Source organism: Delphinapterus leucas, chromosome 2, assembly GCF_059928025.1.
Source record: "Delphinapterus leucas isolate spDelLeu-1000000601 "Yukka" chromosome 2, BTC_Dleu_Yukka2, whole genome shotgun sequence".
In the NCBI taxonomy this organism is placed as follows: domain Eukaryota; kingdom Metazoa; phylum Chordata; class Mammalia; order Artiodactyla; family Monodontidae; genus Delphinapterus; species Delphinapterus leucas.
In genome coordinates this window covers 71,554,926-71,575,956 of record NC_143130.1, presented here as the reverse complement: position 1 = coordinate 71,575,956, position 21,031 = coordinate 71,554,926, and the positions used below count along the sequence as shown (strand labels likewise).

Below are 21,031 nucleotides of genomic sequence, written 5' to 3'. Positions count from 1 at the left end.
ATGTGTTTTTATGTTTCAGTAGTTTAAGCTCCACTCTACAAATTCCATCTCAGGGGTGTGTGGGGGGGGCGCTCATTTTGTTTATTTATGTGTTTATTTATTTACTTTTGGCTGCATCGGGTCTTAGTTGCGGCATGCGGGATCTTTCCTTATGGCTCCTCTCTAGTTGAGGTGGGCGGGCTTAGTTGCCCCGTGGCATGTGGGATCTTAGTTCATTGGAAGGCGGATTCTTAACCACTGGACCACCAGGGAAGTCCTGGTGGGGCATTGGGGGGAGTCATTTTAATGCAGTAGAAATTCCAAATGTCTTAGCTTGGCGTACAAAGCCAGTTATATCCAGTCACTGCCCTACTTACTTCTTTTTTCTTTTCTTTTTTTTAACAGCTTTATTGAGATAGAAATTACATTCCATAAAATTCACTCGTTTTAAGTATACAATTCAATAGTTTTTAGTATACTGACAGAGTTGTACAACCATGACCATATTTAATTTTAGGGTATTTTCATCACCCAAAAAAGAAACCCCATACCCATTAGCAGAAACCTCCCACCCCTGCCAGCCCCTGGCGGCCACTAATCTACTTTCTGTAATACTTTGTTCCTTTTTATTACTGAATAACATTCCAATGTGCATATGTACTACATTTTTGTTTATCCGTTCATCAGTTGATATATGTTTTGGTTGTTTCTACTTTTCGGCTATTTATGAATAATGCTGCCATGAATAGTCGTGTATAAGTTTTTATGTGACATATGTTTACACATCTCTTGGGTGGAGTTGCTGGGTCATATGGTAACTCTATGTTTAACCTTTTGAGGAACTGCCAAACTTTCTTTTCCAAAGTGGCTGAATCATTTTACATTCCCACCAGCAGTGTATGAGGGTTCCATTTTCTCCATATCTTTGCCAGTGCTTGATACTGTCTTTTTTATTGTTGTTACAGCCATCCTAGTGGGGGTGAAGTGGTATCTCATTATGGTTTGTTTATGGGGTTTTTTTGTTTTGTTTCTTGGGCCCGTGCCGCTAGGCATGCGGGATCTTAGTTCCCCAACTAGGGATTGAACTGGTGCCCCCTGCAGTAGAAGCATGGAGTCTTAACTACTGGACCGCCAGGGAAGTCCCTCATTATGGTTTTGATTTGCATTTCCATGATGGCTAATAACATTGAGCATCTTTTCATGTTCTTATTGGCTCCTACTTATTTCTTTAGCTTAATCTCACTCCCTACTTTGCCATACTGAGCTCCCTGCTTGTAGCAGCTCCAGTCCCATCACACTGTCACTTTGTGTGTGTGTGTGTGTGTGTGTGTGTGTGTGTGTGTGTGTGTGTGTGTGTGTGTGTTGTTCTGCCCTTCTTCCACCTCTTTGCTGGGTTAGCTGTCTGTGACATCGTCACCTCAGATGATTGCCCTGATCCCCCAGAATAGCTTATGCTGCCTGTGCTTCGTGCTGCCGTAGAACCTTACGCACCCCCCTTGTCAGACGGTTTATCAAACAGTAATTTATTGACTTCTCTGTCTCCCCTACTAGGCTTGAGTGCCAAGTACCCCATTGTGCCTTCAGCTTCTAGCACAGTACCAGGTGTTTTTCATACTTTTACCTCCTCTCATTATTTCCCCATTTGTAAAAAACTTGGTACTTTTTCTACCTTTCTCACCTTTCTTCTTTCTTGAGAGCTCCTCTTTCAGGACCCTTCCTGTGGGCTTCCGTCATACTTCTACCTTCCTGTTGCTGCCCTCCTTTCTCCACCCCGGCATAGAGCTTGTCCATTTAGTGATTTGACTAATGCCTTTACGAGGGAACTCCAGACTTCCATCTTTAAGCTGCTACCACTTCTGATCTTTCCCACTTCCATCAAATTAGTTCCCATTTGAGTAGAGGGCTCTTCCCTCCAATTCAGTATGTCCAAAATGAAACTTGAAATCTCCAGACTAGATCCCCTTAATAAGCCCCCCATTTATTTCTGCGATTTCATCATTCCTTCAGTTTCACAGGCTAGAAACCCTGTCTTTTACTTTAGTAAGAAGTATCTCTAGTTACTGCCACAGCTAGAAGCTGCCACTCTACTGTGTGCCCAGCATGTGGTGCTAGATGGTTCGGTTATTTTGCCTGAGGTGTCAGCAACTGGTAAGTGGAAGGGCTGGTTTAAAACTCATTCGAATACATGTCTGTCTGTCGGACTTGAAAGTCCATTCTTTGTTATAATCTCCCTTAGAAATTCACAGACTCTTAGATGTGCACGTGGCCATCGTCTCTCCAAGTTCAATCCCCTGTATTTTTATAAATAAGTAGGATTTTTTTCTTTTCTTCTATTCCTTATATATTTCTGTCTGCCCGTCTGTCTCTTTCTGTCGAACGTACTGTTTGTTTTTTGTTTTTTTCGCTTTGAGGTATCTCACTGTGCCCATCTTAGTTAAAGCCCTTATTACCTCCCTTCTGGACCACTCTAATGATCCTTCATTGTTCTCAACAGGGACACACACTCTGGGCATCTTGGCCAGGATCATTCTTTGTGGTTTGGGACCATTTTACACATTGCAAGATGTGTAGCATCCTTGGCCCCCACCAAACTAAATGCTCAAAGTGCTCCTGTACACACAGTCACTGTGACGCCAAAATTTATCTTCACGTTTTTCCAAAGACTCCCTGGGATAGAGGATGATCTCACTCTTATTGAGGAACACTGTACTTTCTTTTTTCCTTAGACTCTATCCTGAGTATTTCTGACGGGAGAATTCTTAGCTGCTTGATCATGTCATTTTCCTGTCAAAAAATCAACAATGGCTGTTGTCTTCCAAATGAAATAAAAAATCTTTTTAAGTTTTAAGACCACTATTTCTGTCTAATCCCTATTCCTTGTACTCTTATTTGCCGCTGTTTCCTGGGTGTTTTCGCCACCCTTGGCGGAAGCATCCCACCTTCTTCATCTTATCCCCTGCTCTGTAGCCAATGGTTCCTGCATTTGAGTTGAGCTAATGTTTCACATCGTTCCTCTGGCCATTCCAGCCTATCTTGACCTCGACCTCTTTCCTTAGTTCAGTTTAGATATTGTAGGTGTAGGCATACACATTCATGGTATTTTTATGTAAACTTCCACTCAGTCTCACATTTTTGTTCCCCAGTTATTTCGTCTGTATTATCGGTCCTTCTTAACCAAAATTAGAAGTGTCTTCAAGGCAGGCTCATAGGTCTTGAATCCTTTATAGCACCTATGCACACATAATGAGAGTTCAGAATACCATCTTTAGCATAAGACTGCTGGATATATGTACTGGCACTGTCAGTTACTGTGTGACCTTAAGCAAGTTAATTAACCTCTTAGTCTCAGTAAAATGGGAGTGCTAGTAGTATCTGCCTCATAGGGTTTTTGTGAGGATTAAATAACATACTGCATATGAAACATTTAGAACAGTTCCTGGCATCTCATTAAACATTGAAGAATTCAAGGTACTAGGAATTCCCTGGCAGTCCAGTGATTAGGACTCCACACTCTCACTGCCGAGGGCCTGGGTTTGATCCCTGGTCAGAGAATTAAAATCCCACAAGCCACGTGGTATGGCCAAGTAAAAACGAAAAAAAAAGTGTGTATATATATATATATACGAATATTATTACTAAATACATTTTACTGATTAAACTATGTTTTTTGCTAACAAGTTTTTTGGGTTTGTTTTTTTTTTAATCTCTCACAGGTTTTAGCTGATGGTTTGAGGACTGGTGTAACTGAATGGCCTGAGTCTCTGGAAGCAAAATCTGCTGTTGAACTTGTGCAGGAATTTCTGAATGGTGTTTGTTTTCCTAACTCATGCTTGTTTTTTGTTTACTTTCCTTAACTGGGTATTTAAGCTTGCTATATTTAAATGTAAATTGTCTTTTTATGCTTGATATTCTTTTTGGTTGGGATATATCTAAAGCTATGAGGTCTGTCATGGTGAGAGGGGCAGCTTCCATTCTGAATTGCTAACTGTAAAGGTCTCAGTGATTTTAAGAATTAATAATACTTATTTAATTTACATTTTATATACTGCAATCATATTTGAGATTGTAACCTTTGAGCACCTACCATGTGCTTGACATTGTGTGTCAGGGTCTTTCATTGTATCTTAGTTCATCTTTACGCCCCTACCTAGTGGGTATCTATTTTGACCTCCATTGGAGAGTTAAGTAATTTGCTAAAATACCTGGTTATACTTCTACTATCCTCATTTGCCATTTGAAAATAGGATTAGGATGGAAATAATTTGGAATGAAGGACAATAAATAAAATCCAGAGTTAATAAGCTTTTGCCACTTTCTAGACTTAAATAAGCTGGATGAATTTGGTGATTCTACGAAAAAAACCACAGAGGTAAGTGATTATTATCGGAAATGCACACTGAAAGAGCTTGTAAAATTTGGTTGTACTGTTGTCTTTCACGTCATACAATCTCAGATGGATCTGCTACAGCCAAGGTAGCATTTTGAGAGTAGTTTTTTGTTGGTCTTTAATGTCAGCACTAGTGATTATTTTCCTTGAGAACCGATGAATATTTTTAAAGAGAACTAGTACATATTTATTATTAATCACTTAACTGCAGAGAAATGGAAACGAATATGTTACTGTACTGTGGGGTGATATTATTATAGTATATTAATGTTATGAGATGGCATGTTAATATGCCACAGGTGGTACTATTAAATTACACTTAATATGTTGTCATTTGACAAATAGGAAAATGAGACAAAGGTAATTTAATTAAATATTTTTCCATGGGAGGAAAGTTGAATGCTTGTTTTTAGGCATCAGAGTTTAAAAACAATTTTAGAGGTCCCGTTTTTCACTGTCTATTTATTTGTATCTCCTCATTAGCGGATGAAATTGTAGAAGATGCATTCACGTCTCTCTTTGCATGTGTTCATGACCCCACCTTTTCTCAGAGTAGCATTTGAAAGCTTATTGGCCTTCAACTGTTGCACTTTTTAAAAAATAAACTGAGTATTCTCTGACACTCACTTCTTTTCCAGACAGTGAAACATGACTCTGCTGCAGTTGATCGGTCCATGGAGTGTCTTCTCACAGTACGGGGTGATCTCGATTTTGCTGAGCAGCTGTGGTGCAAAATGAGTAGTAGTAGGTGTCCATCAGGATTGTGAAATAAAAATTTTCCTGTTATTTCTTAGGTTTACTTTTAAGTCTTTTGAAAATAATACAGCGTGTACTGCTAGTCTTGTGTGGACATCTGGTTCCTGTTTTATCAAACTCATTTCTAATAATGCATTGGCACATTTTACTCAAGAATTTTCCTAAGACAAGGCAATTCGTAGAACCTGTTCTTTTCTCTTGCCGGAAGTATAAGACCTAGGTGTTTTTTATGCTGTATTTATATGAGCCAAAACATATACCTTAGTGAAATTATAATTATTAGGAAAAGATATTCCATAATATTGTACTAAGTATGTTATTTTATGGCAATGGGTTTAATTTCTTTCTTTAAAAATGCTCTTTTGGGGGGGAGGGGGGCTTTAATTTCTTTCCCCCTTCCCCATCCATAAAGTTCAGATACTTGTCTTCCACTTCATTTGTGTATCCTTAAAATGAATGACATATTTGATCTGCAGAAATAACCATGAAAGTAATGTTAGACTGACTTGCTTTCCAAGGTGTGGTTTCTTACCAAGACTTGGTGAAGTGTTTCACGTTGATCATCCAGAGTCTACAGCGTGGTGATATACAGCCATGGGTAGGTTTAGTAGTGTGTGTGAGAACCTTTTCTCAGCAGCATAGCAAACTGGTTAAGGACATAAGCTCTGGAGCAGACTGCCTGAGTTTGAATTCTAGCTCTGCCACTTTGTAGCTGTGTAAACTTGGACAGGTTCCTTAATTCATGTGAAGCACTTAGCACCTAGTTCATACTTAAGTGCACAGTATTTGTAAGCTACTAATATTGTCGTTACTGTTGCTATGAATGATTGTTCTCATATACTACTTATGAGAGTACAAATTGGAACACTCTCTAAAAAGCAGTTATGATAATGTATTGAGATCCTCGAAATGTAGCCATCCTAAGGCCATACACAGGAATATGTATCAAGATTTTATGTATCATGATAGTCATTACAGCCTCATTTACAGTAGCAAAACTTGTAAATGACCTGAATTTTCACTATTAATGGAATGCCTAAGTAAATAATGATATAGCCACATAATGGCACATGTAGTGCTACAGATGATGTGGAGAAATGCTTACAGTGTTCAGTAAAAAGAAAGGATTATACACTATTGTATAAAAAATATAAATTTTGGAGAGAAAAACCCGGAAACAAATATACTAAAATATGATAGTCACCTCTGGTGGTAGGGTTACAAATGAGTTTCTCAAACTGCATTATACATTTCTGTACTTCATGGATTTTCCATAATGAATTTGTGGTTTTATAATGAAGAAAAATCTAAGGTAAAAGCTAGAAACAAAAAGATTCTTCATCTAATAGGAATTATTTTAAATAACACAACTGCCAATTCATGACAATGACAGAAACTTTCCGAGGTGTGAACGGAGATACACTCCAGAGCAGAAGCATGCAAACCCTACCCCTATTTGGCATTAGTCATTCTATGCATTTTAGTCTTGCCCATCGAATTTTTCTCTTGAGAGTTTCTGTGTTTGTGAGATATTTACAAGTATATCGCTACCATGTACAACAAGTGCAAAGTGAAAATAGTATTAAAAAAAAAAAGAAAATGCAGAAGATTGTGTTGGAAATTAGAGATAATAGAAGGACAGTAATGAGAAAATGTCAAATATTTTAGGTGATGAAAAACGTAAGGTTATAATATAAGTTTTAGCTTTTAGCTAATGCAGTTTGTTTCTCTTTTGCTTACTGGACTATTTATATTTGTGGCTTTATAAACTTTTCCCAATTTCTAGCTTCATAGTGGGAGTAACAGTTTACTAAGTAAGCTCATTCATCAGTCTTACTATGGAACCATGGACACGGTTTCTCTCAGTGGGATTGTTCCAGTTCAGATGCTTTTGGAAATTGGTTTGGATAAACTGAAGAAAGATTATATCTGTTTTTTCATAGGTAAGGCCATTTCCCAGCTCAAAAAATTAAAAGCTGCATCACAAAAAATTAAAAGCTACATAGGTATTCTCAGATTTTATCTTTGTACTTGTCCCTAATTGTTTGTAGTCCTGGCTTTGCCCCTGGTTCACTGTGAGACAAGCACTCCCATTTTTTGAGCCTTAGTTTCCTGCTCGATAAAGATATTATATTAAAGTTAGCTATAGTTTTTGTTTGTCTTTAATTCAAATGTTTTGAGATTCTTTGAGGTTAATGTAGTAAATAAAAAACGCTTTTTATTTTAATACCCATTACTTGGTTGTTTTTATTAGGGGCAAACTGTGATCATTTTTAGAATAAGTATTAATTTATATTTATGGTGTAATGTACCAGAAAATTTGGCTTTTTGTGAGAAACTGTTTAGCTTGAGCATTTCTTTTATATATGAACTATGAAATTTTTTTCTTAGGTTGCTTAATTTGTAATAGATAATACCTAAGGCTTAATTGCATATATGTGTTTTTTCTTCATAGGCCAAGAACTTGCATCTTTGAATCATTTGGTGAGTTTTTATTCTAAAGTTGGTTTTTCTTTATTCGGTCATTCTGCATACAGTTATTAAGTGTCTGTTCTGTGCCAGCCTCTGTTCTAGGAAACAGATAAATTAAGACAGGCAATTACACTGTCTAATATGACAGACAAAAAGTAGCCTATTCAATGTCACTTCTCATTCTTTATAAATGTATGATACTGACATAAAGTTGTATCCTGCTTATTAAACCAATGTACTCCCACAACTCTCATTTATCTAAAACGGTTAAGGAATGCCTTTCTTTGATAGGCCTTATAAGGGAATATTTGCTTTATATTCTCTTGACCCATTTCTTTTACACATGAAGGATTACTTTCCAAAGAATTTGTTATGTTCCTTAACATATTGATTCAAAAGATGCTTCTGATATATGTGGAACCTAGAAAAATGGTACAGATGAACCGGTTTGCAGGGCAGAAATTAAGACACAGATATAGAGAACAAACGTATGGATACCAAGGGGGGAAAGCGGCGGGGGGTGGTAGTGTGATGAATTGGGAGATTGGGATTGACATGTATACACTGATGTGTATAAAATGGATGACTAATTAGAACCTGCTGTATAAAAAATAAATTAAAATTTTTTAAAAAAAGATGCTTCTGGGTTTCAGGGTCATGATTATGAACTTTTTTATTTTCCTAGTGTCTTGAGTTAGAAAGTTAAGGAGATTAAAGAGCATCCATAAGGACCCTTGACATTTGTTGTAAGATTCTTTTAGAAAATGGATCTTCAAATGACATCTGATCTCTTATAAAAATGCCAAGATAGGAAAACTCTAGCTTTATCTATTATGCAAAGTAAGACTCACCTGGACTCTTTTGAGGTTAATTTTTGCTATTCAGAGTTTAAACATTTTTTAAGGGTGTATATTTTTAGTGGAAACTTTTAATACATTTTTTTATACTTAGAAAAGTAATAACATTTTGAAAATTAGAATATAATGCCAATACACCCTTAATCTCAGCACTCAAATATGAGTACCCTCATTTTTATGAATTCCCCTCAAGTCATTTAATATGCCTGTTTTTTAAAATATGGTTTGACTCCAGACTTTTTTTTTTTTTGGCTGCATTGGGTCTTTGTTGCTGCGTGCGGGCTTTCTCTAGTTGTGGCGAGCAGGAGCTACAGTTCGTTGCAGTGCGCGGGCTTCTCGTTGCGGAGCACGGGCTCTAGGCGCGTGGGCTTCAGTAGTTGTGGCTCATGGGCTTAGTTGCTCCCCAGCATGTGGGATCTTCCTGGACCAGGGCTCGAACCCGTGTCCCCTGCATTGGCAGGTGGATTCTTAACCACTGTGCCACCAGGGAAGCCCCCGACTCCAGACTTTTGACACAATAGTTCTTAAACTTTGAGAATCTCCTAGAAGGCTTGTTAAAATGCTAATTCCTGGGCCCCAGTGACTCAGTAGGTCTAGGGGCTCTGGAATATGTCTTTTTTTTTCAGCCGCACTGCACAGCTTGTGGGATCTCAGTTCCCCGACCAGGGATTGAACCCGGGCCGCGGCAGTGAAAGCCCAGAATCCTAACCACTAGGCCACCAGGGAACTCCCTGGAATATGTCATTTTAAACAAACCATCTCCATCTCCAGATGGTTCTGATGCAGGTGGTTTGCAGATATATTAGTTTTCTATTGCTGCCGTAACAAATTACCACACACCTAGTGTCTTAAAGCAACACACACAAATGTATTACTCTGTAGTTCTCTAGTTCGGAAGTTCTAGTCTGGGTCTCACTAGGCTAAAATTAGGGTGTTGGCAGGCTGTGTTCCTGTCTGGAGCCTGCCTGTAGGGGAGGATCCATTTCCTGCTCATTTGAGTTATTAGCAGAATTCAATTCCTCATAATTATAGGACAGAGGTACCTTTTTCTTGCTGGCTATAAACTGAGGACTGTTCCCAACTTCCAAGGTCCAACCCATACCTTGGCTCCTGGCCCCCTTCTTCCATCTCCAAAGGCAGCTATAGTGGGTCAAGTCCTTCTCGTGCTGTGTCTCTGCCTCCCTCGTCCAGTTTTAAGGGTTCATATGATTCGATTGGGCTCACCTGCATAATCTAGGATACTTTCCCAATTTTAAGGTCAAATGACTGTGTACATCTGCAACATTAATTCCTTTTGCCATAAATGTAACATTCACAGGTTCTGGGATTAGGACATGAACATCTTTTGAGGGTGGTTTTCTGCCTGTTACAGCAGGCCACACCTTGAGAAGCCCTCACTAGGCTGTACTGCCTCCAAGTAATCAGTAACATCAGGCTCTGTCACCTCTTCTCTGTGCAGGGTCTTGGGGACAGACCGAGGTAGACCAGGCGGGGTTGTAGCACGGGCAGAGAGAAAGGGGAAAGGCAATCTGGATCTGTTCCTTTGTGAAAAAGACCTGGGTGGGCCACTTCCAGAGCTGTCAGGGGACCACAGGGAATATGGGTGGCAGGTGTGGAGAACATTGTAATCTGTAGCCTGTGGTGAGTGGGGCTGCTTTGGGGTACTTCTCTGCCTGGGACCATGCCTATTTTCCTACTTGTGTTATTTTCACATTTTGGAATAACCTGTGTAAGACAATTAATATGTCCCTATATTTTGGATTTAATTATAAATGATTTTGCATTAAATTAGTCTATCACATTTTGCATAGCTTCCTTTAAACTGTAATTTAGGATTACCCATGGATCTCTCCTACTCCCTTGCCATTACCTCCACTCAATTAAAAGATGACCATAGGGCTTCCCTGGTGGCGCAGTGGTTGAGGGTCCGCCTGCTGATGCAGGGGACGCGGGTTCGTGCCCCGGTCCAGGAAGATCCCACATGCCGCGGAGCAGCTGGGCCCGTGAGCCATGGCCGCTGAGCCTGCGCATCCAGAGCCTATGCTCCGCAGCAGTGAGAGGCCCGTGTACGGCCAAAAAAAAAAAAAAAAAAAAGATGACCATAACTTTTCCCTTACTGTATTAGTTTTCAGTCACCACCTAACAAAATTTAGAAGCTTAAATGAACACAAATGGATTATCTCACAGTTTCCAGGAGTTGGAAGTTGGGCACATTTTACCTGCGTCCTCTGCTCAGGGTTTCACAAGGCTGAAATCAAGGTGTCATCTGGAGGCTTGATGAGGGAAAGATCCACTTTCAAGTTCCCTCGCTTATTGTTGGCAGAATTCATTTACTTGTGGCCCTTTGATGAAGGTCCCCATTTTCTTGCTAGCTGTTGACCCAGTACTGGCCTCAGGTCCTAGAGGTTACTTGTGGGTTCTTACCATGTGGCCTTCTCTATAACGTGGCAGTTTGTTTCTTCAAAGCCAGCAGGAGAGCATCTCTAATGCTTCAAGAGCTCACTGACTAGGTCATAGTAATGACCAGGCGATGCTCTCCCTTTTGATTAATTCAAAGTCAAGGGCTTCCCTGGTGGCACAGTGGTTGAGGGTCCACCTGCCGATGCAGGGGACACAGGTTCGTGCCCCGGTCCGGGAAGATCCCACATGCCGCGGAGCGGCTGAGCCCGTGAGCCATGGCCGCTGAGCCTGCGCGTCCGGAGCCTGTGCTCCGCAACGGGAGAGGCCACAACAGTGAGAGGCCCGCGTACCGCAAAAATAAATAAATAAATAAATAAACAAACAAAGTCAATCAGTAACCTAATCATGGGAGTAACAACCCACCATATTTATAGATTCTGGCCTCGCTCAGGGAGAATGGATTATACAAGACATGTATTCCAGGGGGTGAGAATCTTGGGGGTCATTGTAGAATTCCACCCACTGTATTTACCATGGATTATTTCCTTAGGATTGGGTCTCAGAAATAGATCTGAGCATATTACGGTGGCTTGACATAACATTGCCAACTTTCTTTTCCAAAACCTCATACCAGTTTACCAGTAATATATGTTAGTGGAAGCTTATCACTACACTTGCTTAATTTCTTGCTACTTCAGGTTTACTATCTATTTTTAGACATGAGTACTCCCATCAACCTAGCAAGTTTGTTGAAGTTAAGAATTATCTTGTGGATTTGCCATTCTTTCCATCTGGAGAGTTTGATGGGTAGTACTAGTTACCTACTTGGACCTCCTTGGTGAAGCAGTTCTGCGATTTGCCTTTACCAGAGAATATGTATAATGGTTTGCTTAGAACATTCTCAGTGGAGACTTGGAGTTTAGTTTAAGGAATAGTATTGAAAGGAGGAAGGCTATCTAGCTGCCTCCTGTCTTCTTTTTTCCCTCCCTATTAATCAGGCATCCACACTGAGGTTTAGTAGGCACGGTTAATTCTTTCCAGAGATTCCTCTTGTTCTTTGACTCCCTATTTTCCTTGTCCTTTTTTTCATTCCAGGAATATTTCATTTCTCCATTAGTAGATACACAAGAGCAGGTTCATCGTGTTCAAAAACTCCACCATATTCTCGAAATAGTAGTCAGTTGCATGCTTTTCATTAAACCTCAACATGAACTCCTCTTTTCTTTAACACAGTAAGTGTTTCTGTTGTTTACTTACATAAAAATGTACTCTCTTCTGAAATAGTTGCAGCCAAAATAACTGCCTTTTTTTTACTATCAGTTAGGATAGAATTTTTGTACCCTGTCTTCACAGTAACAGAAAGGTTCTAAGTCACTGCCATGAGAAGGAAAGGCTTTGGATTCAGGAGGAGTCAGGTTGGACACTTGGATCTAGTACTTCCTTTCTAAGGAAGTTTCCTTTCACTACATCTTGTTTTTCATCTGTAAAAATGGTGTAATGTATATAAAGTACTTGACCCTTGAGGTGCTTAATAAATATTAGTTCCTTCTCTTTTCTTTATATCCTTATAAATTTGGGTCAAGCTAATCATTGCCAACCATCTATATGGTAACTGAATGGAATCGAATTTTATTATCAGACCTCTGTCAATAGTGTTGCTGAAATTTTAGAGAGTTTGTCAGTCAGTTTGACTAAAAACAGTTTGGAATAATCCTTACACATGGATCGCTGGTGTCTTACATGTATTTTTTGAGGCTTCAAACTGGAAATAAGTGAACCATCCAGTGGAAGAACTGGGTTTATTTTTCCCTGTGGAAGGAAATGTACCATTTCCTTTTCCAAAATTAGAATTTGACTTACCTGTAAAGGGAAAGTTTGAAATTGTTACTGGGTTTTTTTGGGTTTTTTTCCATTAAAGATCAGTAGTATATGTGAGTTAACTGTTTAATTCTCCATACTTGGAAAACAATGGAGACTATATCTTTGTCTCTCTTTTGCCTTTTTGTTTTTCTGATATCTCTTTCTTCCCAGTTACGCCTTTACTTGAGCTCAACATAAATATATTTTATATTTATGAGAAATATGTCCACTATTAATTTTTTTAAAGTGAAATTTTCTTTCAAAAAAAATTAATAACCTAAGTGTTGTTGGGATGGGGGTTTAATGTTTCCTTTATGAGCTTTAGACTAACAGAAAGCCTTTATCTCCAAGTGGCATTTTTTTCCAAAAGCAATTCTTATTTCTTTTTTTTTCTTTTTAGATCCTGCATAAAATTTTATGAACAAAATCCTCTCGATGAGCAACACATTTTTCAGCTGCCAGTCAGACCAACTGCTATAAAAGACTTATATCAAAAGTAAGCAATTTAATAATTAAATTATACTTCAAGTCCAGCCATGATTCTAGGCAATTTCAGTGTCTGCTCCATGGGGACCTCGTGACCCAGAGTTGCTTCACCTCTGAAACCATAATCATCTGATTCCCATCCCCTGAACATAGTCTGATAGAGTCCTCCCTCTTCCTTCTCCCAGGCCTGTGGTCTGCTCTCTTTAGACTGTTGGTCCTCTACTTTCATTTTTCTCTCAATTTGTAATTTCTTCACAGAATAGGGCAGAAACTTTAGCCAGAAGGGAAGTGACAGGTTGGGAAGAACACGATCGGGGTAATGACAGCGAAGTCAGAGGTATGGCTGTGGGAGTGAGAGAAGGATCTGGGATTGGGGATTGCGGAGATATGGAGCTGAGGCTAAGACGATAGATCGGCCATCCATGCGGGACACCGAGGTTGCCTCAAATCACGATCTCCACTGACTCTTCTCTCAGCATATAATAGACTTGAAATTTCTCTCACACTGAAGCCACTCCATTTATACCCTCCCTCTATATAGTTCCCTCTTAGCCAAGCCTCATCACTCCCCTGAAATTGTTTAGCAGAAGTTGCCAGTGGCCTTCTAATTGGCAAATGCAGAGGACACTTTCCAGGAGAAGAGTTTTTTGACTCCTTGTGTAATTAGCTAGCCCACTAATTCTCCTTCCGTAAGCACTTGTAAGGCTCTGTGGCGTTTAATACTATTGCTTTCTTGAACCCATCACCTTCCTTTGTTTTCATGGCATAACGTTCTGTCTTAATTTTAACTCTACCTCTCTGGCCCACCTCCAAGACTGAGAACGGTCCTCTTTTCAAATTCTTCTCCCTCTGCCTCATTCATATGTGAGTTTCCACCAGAACTCTACCCTCTGCCCTCTTTTCTTACTTCATGTCTTCCCTGGGTGATTTCGTTCACACCCCAATCTTCAATTCCTCTGGGCTAATGATAATTCATAACCCATATCTGCAGCTTCTCCTGAGCTTCACACCCATGTTTCTAGGTGTCTGTTAGACATGAATTCTCAACTTTAACGTCCTGTAGGTAGTTCAGACTCTAAATCCCAACTCTTCACTCCCCTTCCTAACACGTTTCCTCTTCCCATATGACCTCTTAAGTGGCCATCATTAATCTCCACCTAATGCCCAAAAGAGAAACCTAGGACTTATCTTCCACTTATTGCTGTCACTTCCTTCCTCCTTGAAATGGTTTCCAAGTCCTGACCTCCTTGGAAGCTCTTGAATCTGTTCCTTTCTCTACATCTTTGCATCTATTTCATATCTGCTCATCTCATACCTGGGCTGAGTGCAGTAAAATCCTTTTTCCTAGCTGCTCTATCTGCCTCCATTAACTTCCTTCTCTGTGACCGCCAAAGTGATCTTCCTAAAATCAGATTCCATCATGACTTCCTTCTGTTTAAATGGCTCCCTTACCTTTAGGACAGTGTTCCATCACCTCAGTGTGGTCTGTGAGACCTTCTGTGCCCGGCCGCTGTGCCTTTCTGGTTCACGTGCCACCACGCCTTCCCACTCTCCTTTTGAGTCAGAGACCCTATGTTACTGCATTTCCTCAGACACCGCACACGCTTACCTGACAGTGCCTACGCCTGTGTCCTTCTTTCATCCTGGATCTTGTCCGATTAACTAGCTCCTCCTTCTAATTTCATTATAAGCTCAGCTCAAAGACCACAATATCTGAGGATTCTTTTCCAACTCTACAATCCCAATCTGAGTTAAATTACCCCTCGTGTATTGTCCCCTCCCATGTCTGATATTTCTCTATTACAACATTTTTCAAAATTGAGTTGTTATTGTTTATTTAATTTTTATTGAAATAAAGTTGATTTACCATATTGTATTAGTTTCAGGTATACAACAAAGTGATTCAGTTATGCATACTATTTTTTTTTTCAGGTTCTTTTTCATTGTAGGTTATTAACAAGATATTGAATATAGTTCCCTGTGCTATATAGTAAATCCTTGTTGTTTATCTCTTTTATATATAATGGTGTGTATCTGTTAATCCCATACACCTAATTTATCCCTCCACACCCCTCTCTCCTTTGGTAACCATATAAGTTTGTTTTCTATGTCTGTGACTGTTTCGTAAATAAATTCATTTGTATTATTTTTTATATTCCACATTTAAGTGATATCATATAATATTTGCCTTTCTCTGTCTGACTTAATTCACTCAGTATGATAATCTCTAGGTCCATTCATGTTGCTGCAAATGGCATTATTTCATTCTTTTTTTTTGCACACGGAATGAATATTTTATTACTAGATTATAAAAATAAAATACAATAATTTTAAAACAGAACTTAAAACACTGTACAAAGCTTTAATGTGACACAAATGGGAAAATTAAATAAATTAATTACACATTTATGTACAGATGGCCTAGTACAAAAGCACTCCATGTTTCTGCCAATACTCAATGTCCTTGTTTGCCTGGACAAAAATGCATAAAGAGGGCTGCTTGGAGGGGAAAGAGGTACAATACAATACCTTTAGAGGTATTTGAAAGAGCCGTTTCTCATCACTCTTGATTTCATGAAGAGGAGAAGAAAGGGAGAAAACCATGGAATTGTTAAATTATTCTATTCTAACTTACTGGTCTTGCTCAACAGGAGAGAATACTTATGGTTTGTGGTTCCTTCTGATTTAAGAGCTGCCAATAGTTCAAAACTTTCAAGATTTATATCTAATTTAAAAAGTAGGTGTTTCCCAACTCCCTGTTTTTTCCTAAAAGCTGTGAACTTGTAAGTAAATGATCCAATGACATCAGCACTTGGTTATTTTAGGAAAGGAGTCACAAGGGGGACCAGGAACTGTGCATGAGAAATGAGGGAGCTCAAGCCTGGGTCATCTGTTTGTTTTCTTTACTCAGTTCATCCAATCCAATTTCAGAGCCCCAAGTGGCACAGTGTTACATTTCCTTTAGCTTCCTATCTTTGTATCTCTGAATGCTTTTTACCTTAGTGAACTAATTTACCTAACTGGTGAATAGTTTAAAAAGAAAAAAATCCCAAGGGCTTTCCCTTCCCTGGGTTGATCCCTAAAATAAATCACATTCAAGCTCTGGTAGGTTTGTTTATCCCTTGTGGATGAGAGAAGAACAGACAGACAGACCCCAGGTATGTCAAAGTACTATGCATGAATTTTTAAGGATTTAAACTGTATATTTTAAGGGGGAGAAAAGCAACATATGGCAAGGGTAGTCTATATAAAAATTTGGTTTACCCAGTGTTTTTAACTGGGTGAGTGAACACTTATGTACACAGTATGAAACAATGTTAAACTACTGAAAAGAGAGATAAAATTTCCTATTGTTATTGTGTAAAATTATGTCATCAGCAAATTCTGTAGTCACATGGGCTCAAAGTTCTGCCTCGCTGAATCCTATTCTCTAGGTCAAGGAATCCAGAACCCTGGCCCAGGGTATCTGAGAGATATGTCAGTATCATCTATCATCAGTGATACATACTGTGCCCATACTGTTATGGCTGAGTAGTATTCCATTGTGTGTGTGTGTGTTTGTGTATATATACATATATATGTATATGTATGTATATATATATATATATATATAGGCACACCACATCTTTATCCATTATCTGTCAATGGACATTTAGGTTGCTTCCATGTCTTGGCTATTGTAAATAGTGCTGCTGTGAACATTGGGGTGCATGTATCTTTTTGAATTAGAGTTTTCGTCTTTTCTGTAAATATGCCCAGGAGTGGGATTGCTGGATCATGTGGTAATTCTATTTTTAGTATTTTTTAAGGAACCTCCATATTGTTTTCCATAGTGGCTGCACCAATTTGTTATCATTTACATTCTTGTTTCTCTCCCTCTTTTGACTGTGCTTCTTGAGGGTAGGAATGTGACCTCTCCACCTCTTCTTCCTCAGTGCTTACCACAGAAGGACTTCACTATGTGACTATAGAAAGAAGGAATTGGATTGGTTTTTTTTCTTTGCTTTTTTTTCTTTCCTTAGTGAGAAGCCACAGAAATGGAGAGTGGAAATAAACAGTGGTCAAAAGAAGGTGAAAACAGTTTGGCAACTGAGTGACAGCCCACCTGTAGATCATCTGAATTTTCACAGACCTGGTAGAGATGGTTTGTAGTCTATTCATGTAAATTATTCCAAAAGAAAATAAACTAAGTTTACTAGTAGAGATTATTATTAGAGCTCTTGCGCCTAGTTTTAAATAATTTTCCTGAACTCTAGGTATAAACCTATTTATTCTGGGGGAAAAAAAAACATGAAAGAGTGCTTTTTCTCATTATCCTAGCTAGAGGAAATTTTATTAAAAGACACCAAGCAATAGGGACGTAGGTGTGAAAATAGGTTATAAAATGGAAATGCCAGCTCATACTTCACACTTTTCTGCACCATTTAAAACAGTGATGATATTTCTGCTCTAATACCTTCTCCGTGGCAGGAATAAGGGTTGAGATTTCTAGTATTGTATCAAAGATTATGTGTGTCAAAGAATGTCTTTTTGCCCCTGGTATAATTAGCTGACCCACCAGTTAATTATACCTCCTTCCGTAAGTACCTATAAGACTGTTATCTTTATGCACATGGATTGTGTGGGGCTGTCATCTCTTATTTGTATAAGTCTTAAATGGCTGATTCAAATATTGCAAGGATTATCCAAAATAAAATCTGATAGTTTTAAGATAGAATTCAAGGGAATTTGAAAGCTGGGAATACAGATAGTCCTATTGTAGTGATTGATATTTTGCAAAGTTATTTCCAGAAATTGTTTATTCTCCCCCCCCCGAGTATATTTTGATTCAGGCATAATGGGAACTTCTCTATTCATATGGCTGAACTGTAAAAGTCCTAAAGAAATCAAATGTTCCTGAGAACCATCAGTTAATATCGTGCTATATTTTCTAAGTGTGATATAAAAGCTGGAGCCTATAAAAGATTGAAAATGAACTGTATAAAAATAAAAAAATTTCTGCGTGGCAAAAAATACCAGAGGCGAAGCAACAAACAAATAATAAACTAGGAAAAGAAATTTGCAGCTCATGTTCAGAAAAGGGGCTATGTTCTCTAGTATATAAAGAACTTTCAGATCTGTAAGAAAAGTATTAATAACTCAGTAGAATAAATGGGCAAGTAATATGAACCGTTTACCAAAAAGGAAATTTAAATGTCATCTTAAAAGCAAAAGGTGATCAACCCCACCTATAATAAGAGGAATGCAAATTTATATTCTGTAGATACCATCTTTCACCTGTCAGATTAGCAGAGGTCAACATGTTTGGTGTCACAGCGCTGGCCGGGATTTGGGGGAACCTCACGCACTGCTGGATGGAGTGTAAAGTTGTATGGCTTTTGTGGAGGGTGATATTCACCAAAATTTTAAAGAATACATTCTTTGGACCACCAGTTCCATTAATAGGAATCTATTCCACATATATAACCAGACATGTGCAAAAAGGCCTGTGGACCAGATCACTAATTGCAGTATTGTTTACAGTAGCAAAACCATGGGCCTGGGGCATAGAAAAACCTCTGAAAGGAGACAACTAAAGCTCAACCCTGAGGTGTGGAATGATGAGGGCAGGGGTGGGTCTCAGCTTTGATCTTTAGAAGCATCTGGGGAGCCTTTAAAGTCCTAATACCCAGACCAAGTGAATCAGAATCGCTGGAGGTAGAGCCTGGACATCAGAATTTTTAAAGTTCTCCAGGTGATTTCATTGTGCAACGAAGGTTGAAGACCACCAGTTTAAACATTTTATTTTATCTATATTTGTTGTTTCAGGTTTTTTTTCTTAAAGACATGTGTGTTATGATTTTAAAAGTTTAAAAGACATGAATAAATGTGATACATTTTTCAAAAATGCCATTTTAAAATAAATTTTATTACATTAAGATTAAACCTGTTAGGAGATTAATACAAGATTAAACACCTTTTCCAATGATGCTGAATAAGTGAAGTATACAGAACCTATCTTCTAGAGTCTTTTTTGTTTTTTTAGAGTCTTTTTAATGCAGGTTGCTTCAAAAAAGAATGAAAGTTGTTTTGAATGTTAGAGTTAAAACTATTTGCTAATGTATTGGTCCAGTGACTCTTTTTATGAAAATAAGGAATTTTTATGAAATCATATATTTACGTGCTTGGAAACACACTCACACTCCATTTTGACTTGAACTTCATAACCTCTTCTACCCATTATGTATTCTTGATGTGTTTGTCTAGAAATTATTCAGTGACCTTTGGCCCAAACCAAGACCCACTGTTAAAGGAGGACTTCATTTGTAAAAGTCATAGATTATTCAAACAAAGCCTCAGTTGTAGATATTAAAGTCCAATAATCATTTATTTTTGGCCAAAGATCATAGGCATTTACAAAATTAGACTTTCTATTTCATTGGACTGAGCACTTAGGTCAAATACTAGCTTTTCAAGATACCTAACGGTATGATGCTCTTGAGTAAAACAGTTGACATCAAAAGCAGGAAGACTGAAGAGAGAAAAGTGTACTTTAGCTGCCCTGGGAAAAGAGAATAATGACTTGGAGTTAATGGGGGAGAAAAACAGTGTCCAGTAGAGTGCTGCTCACCCAGTGGGTGCTCGGCAAATGATTGCTGGTAATGGTGGGAATATGGAAACCAAAATGTTGACCCACAAGGAAGTGGACATGATCTCATCTAAATGTTAATTGTATCATTTGATTTTGAAATACAACAATCTTCAGGAGAAAAAAATGGATACGTGTCTAGCCCTAAGACTATAAACCCTAAGTAGAAAATGTTTTCTGAAATATATATTACAATTGGAAGAAGACAGTTATATTTAACTGTAGTGGAGGAGGCATTAAAAAATAAAGCAGTAACTTACCAAATTAAAAATATATAATTTTTTTTGGGGGGGGGGCTGCTGCACTGTGCAGCCTGTGGGATTTTAGTTCCCTGGACCAGGGATCCAACCTGGGCCCCCAGCAGTGGAAGTGTGGAGTCCTAACCCCTGGACTGCTGGGGAATTCCCCCTGAATATTATAATTTTTAAAAATCTACTTTAGTTTGTTTAGTCATATTTTCAATGCATCAAGAGGGTTGACTATTAAAAGGAATTGTCTTTGCTGATTTTTGTCTAACAAGTTCTTTTAAAGTAGAAGACACATCATTCAGACTACCTCTTGATTGTTGTAAAATTCAGCAGTAACTTAGCAGAAAAACAGTTCAATGAATTGTTGATGAATTCAATTCTGATCTCTCTCTCTGGTTATAGATTTTTCTGAATTAACATTAAACGGTAGCCTGGAAGAAAGGATATCCTTTACTAACATGGTTACCTGCAGCCAGGTGCATTTCAAGTGAAGTGTGCTGATGGGGCCCTCTGTAAGGTGGTATGTTCACTTTTTGTCCTCTGCAAATACTTTATAATGTCTTAAATACCTTACTTTTTTCTTTTTTTCTTTCTACAACATAAATGCTGATTTAATACATTTGGGATATGGATTATTAGTAATCACAAAAAAGTCTTACCAGCTGTTACTGAGCAGTGCAAATCTTTAATTTCCTTTCTACCTTCTGTAGTCAACTGACAATGTAATCCTAAAACCGGAGAAATGAAAAAAAAATTTTTTGAGTGGTAATGTCTTTGCATTTGAAATCTGTATATATAGTAGAAGGAGAGTGTGGTCTCAAAACCATTGATGGAAGAGAAAAACCCTAAACAGGCATGCCAATTTGACATTGAAAGCAAAGTTTTGTTAAAAACAGTTGTAACCAGCCCAATTGTAGGACTAAGTCCCAGATGTAAATACCCTTTTTAAAATGTTTAA

General features: G+C 38.4%; 1 protein-coding gene across 3 annotated transcripts in view; it reads left to right on the top strand.

Annotated features, from left to right (window-relative positions):
* The window catches only part of ZWILCH (zwilch kinetochore protein), a 46,904-nt gene that overhangs the window by 18,387 nt on the left and 7,486 nt on the right, over positions 1–21,031 (top strand). For 2 of the 3 annotated variants that reach the window (XM_022579845.3, XM_022579847.3), the window contains 10 exons: positions 3,693–3,786; positions 4,299–4,348; positions 5,005–5,110; positions 5,641–5,720; positions 6,909–7,065; positions 7,578–7,606; positions 11,947–12,083; positions 13,112–13,207; positions 17,220–17,341; positions 20,476–20,593. In XM_022579845.3, coding sequence (XP_022435553.1) covers positions 3,693–3,786; positions 4,299–4,348; positions 5,005–5,110; positions 5,641–5,720; positions 6,909–7,065; positions 7,578–7,606; positions 11,947–12,083; positions 13,112–13,207; positions 17,220–17,341; positions 20,476–20,564 — 960 coding nt within the window. In that variant the 3' untranslated portion in view covers positions 20,565–20,593. The remainder of the gene's footprint in view (positions 1–3,692; positions 3,787–4,298; positions 4,349–5,004; positions 5,111–5,640; positions 5,721–6,908; positions 7,066–7,577; positions 7,607–11,946; positions 12,084–13,111; positions 13,208–17,219; positions 17,342–20,475; positions 20,594–21,031) is intronic. The other variant, XM_022579846.3, reaches the window with a different exon arrangement.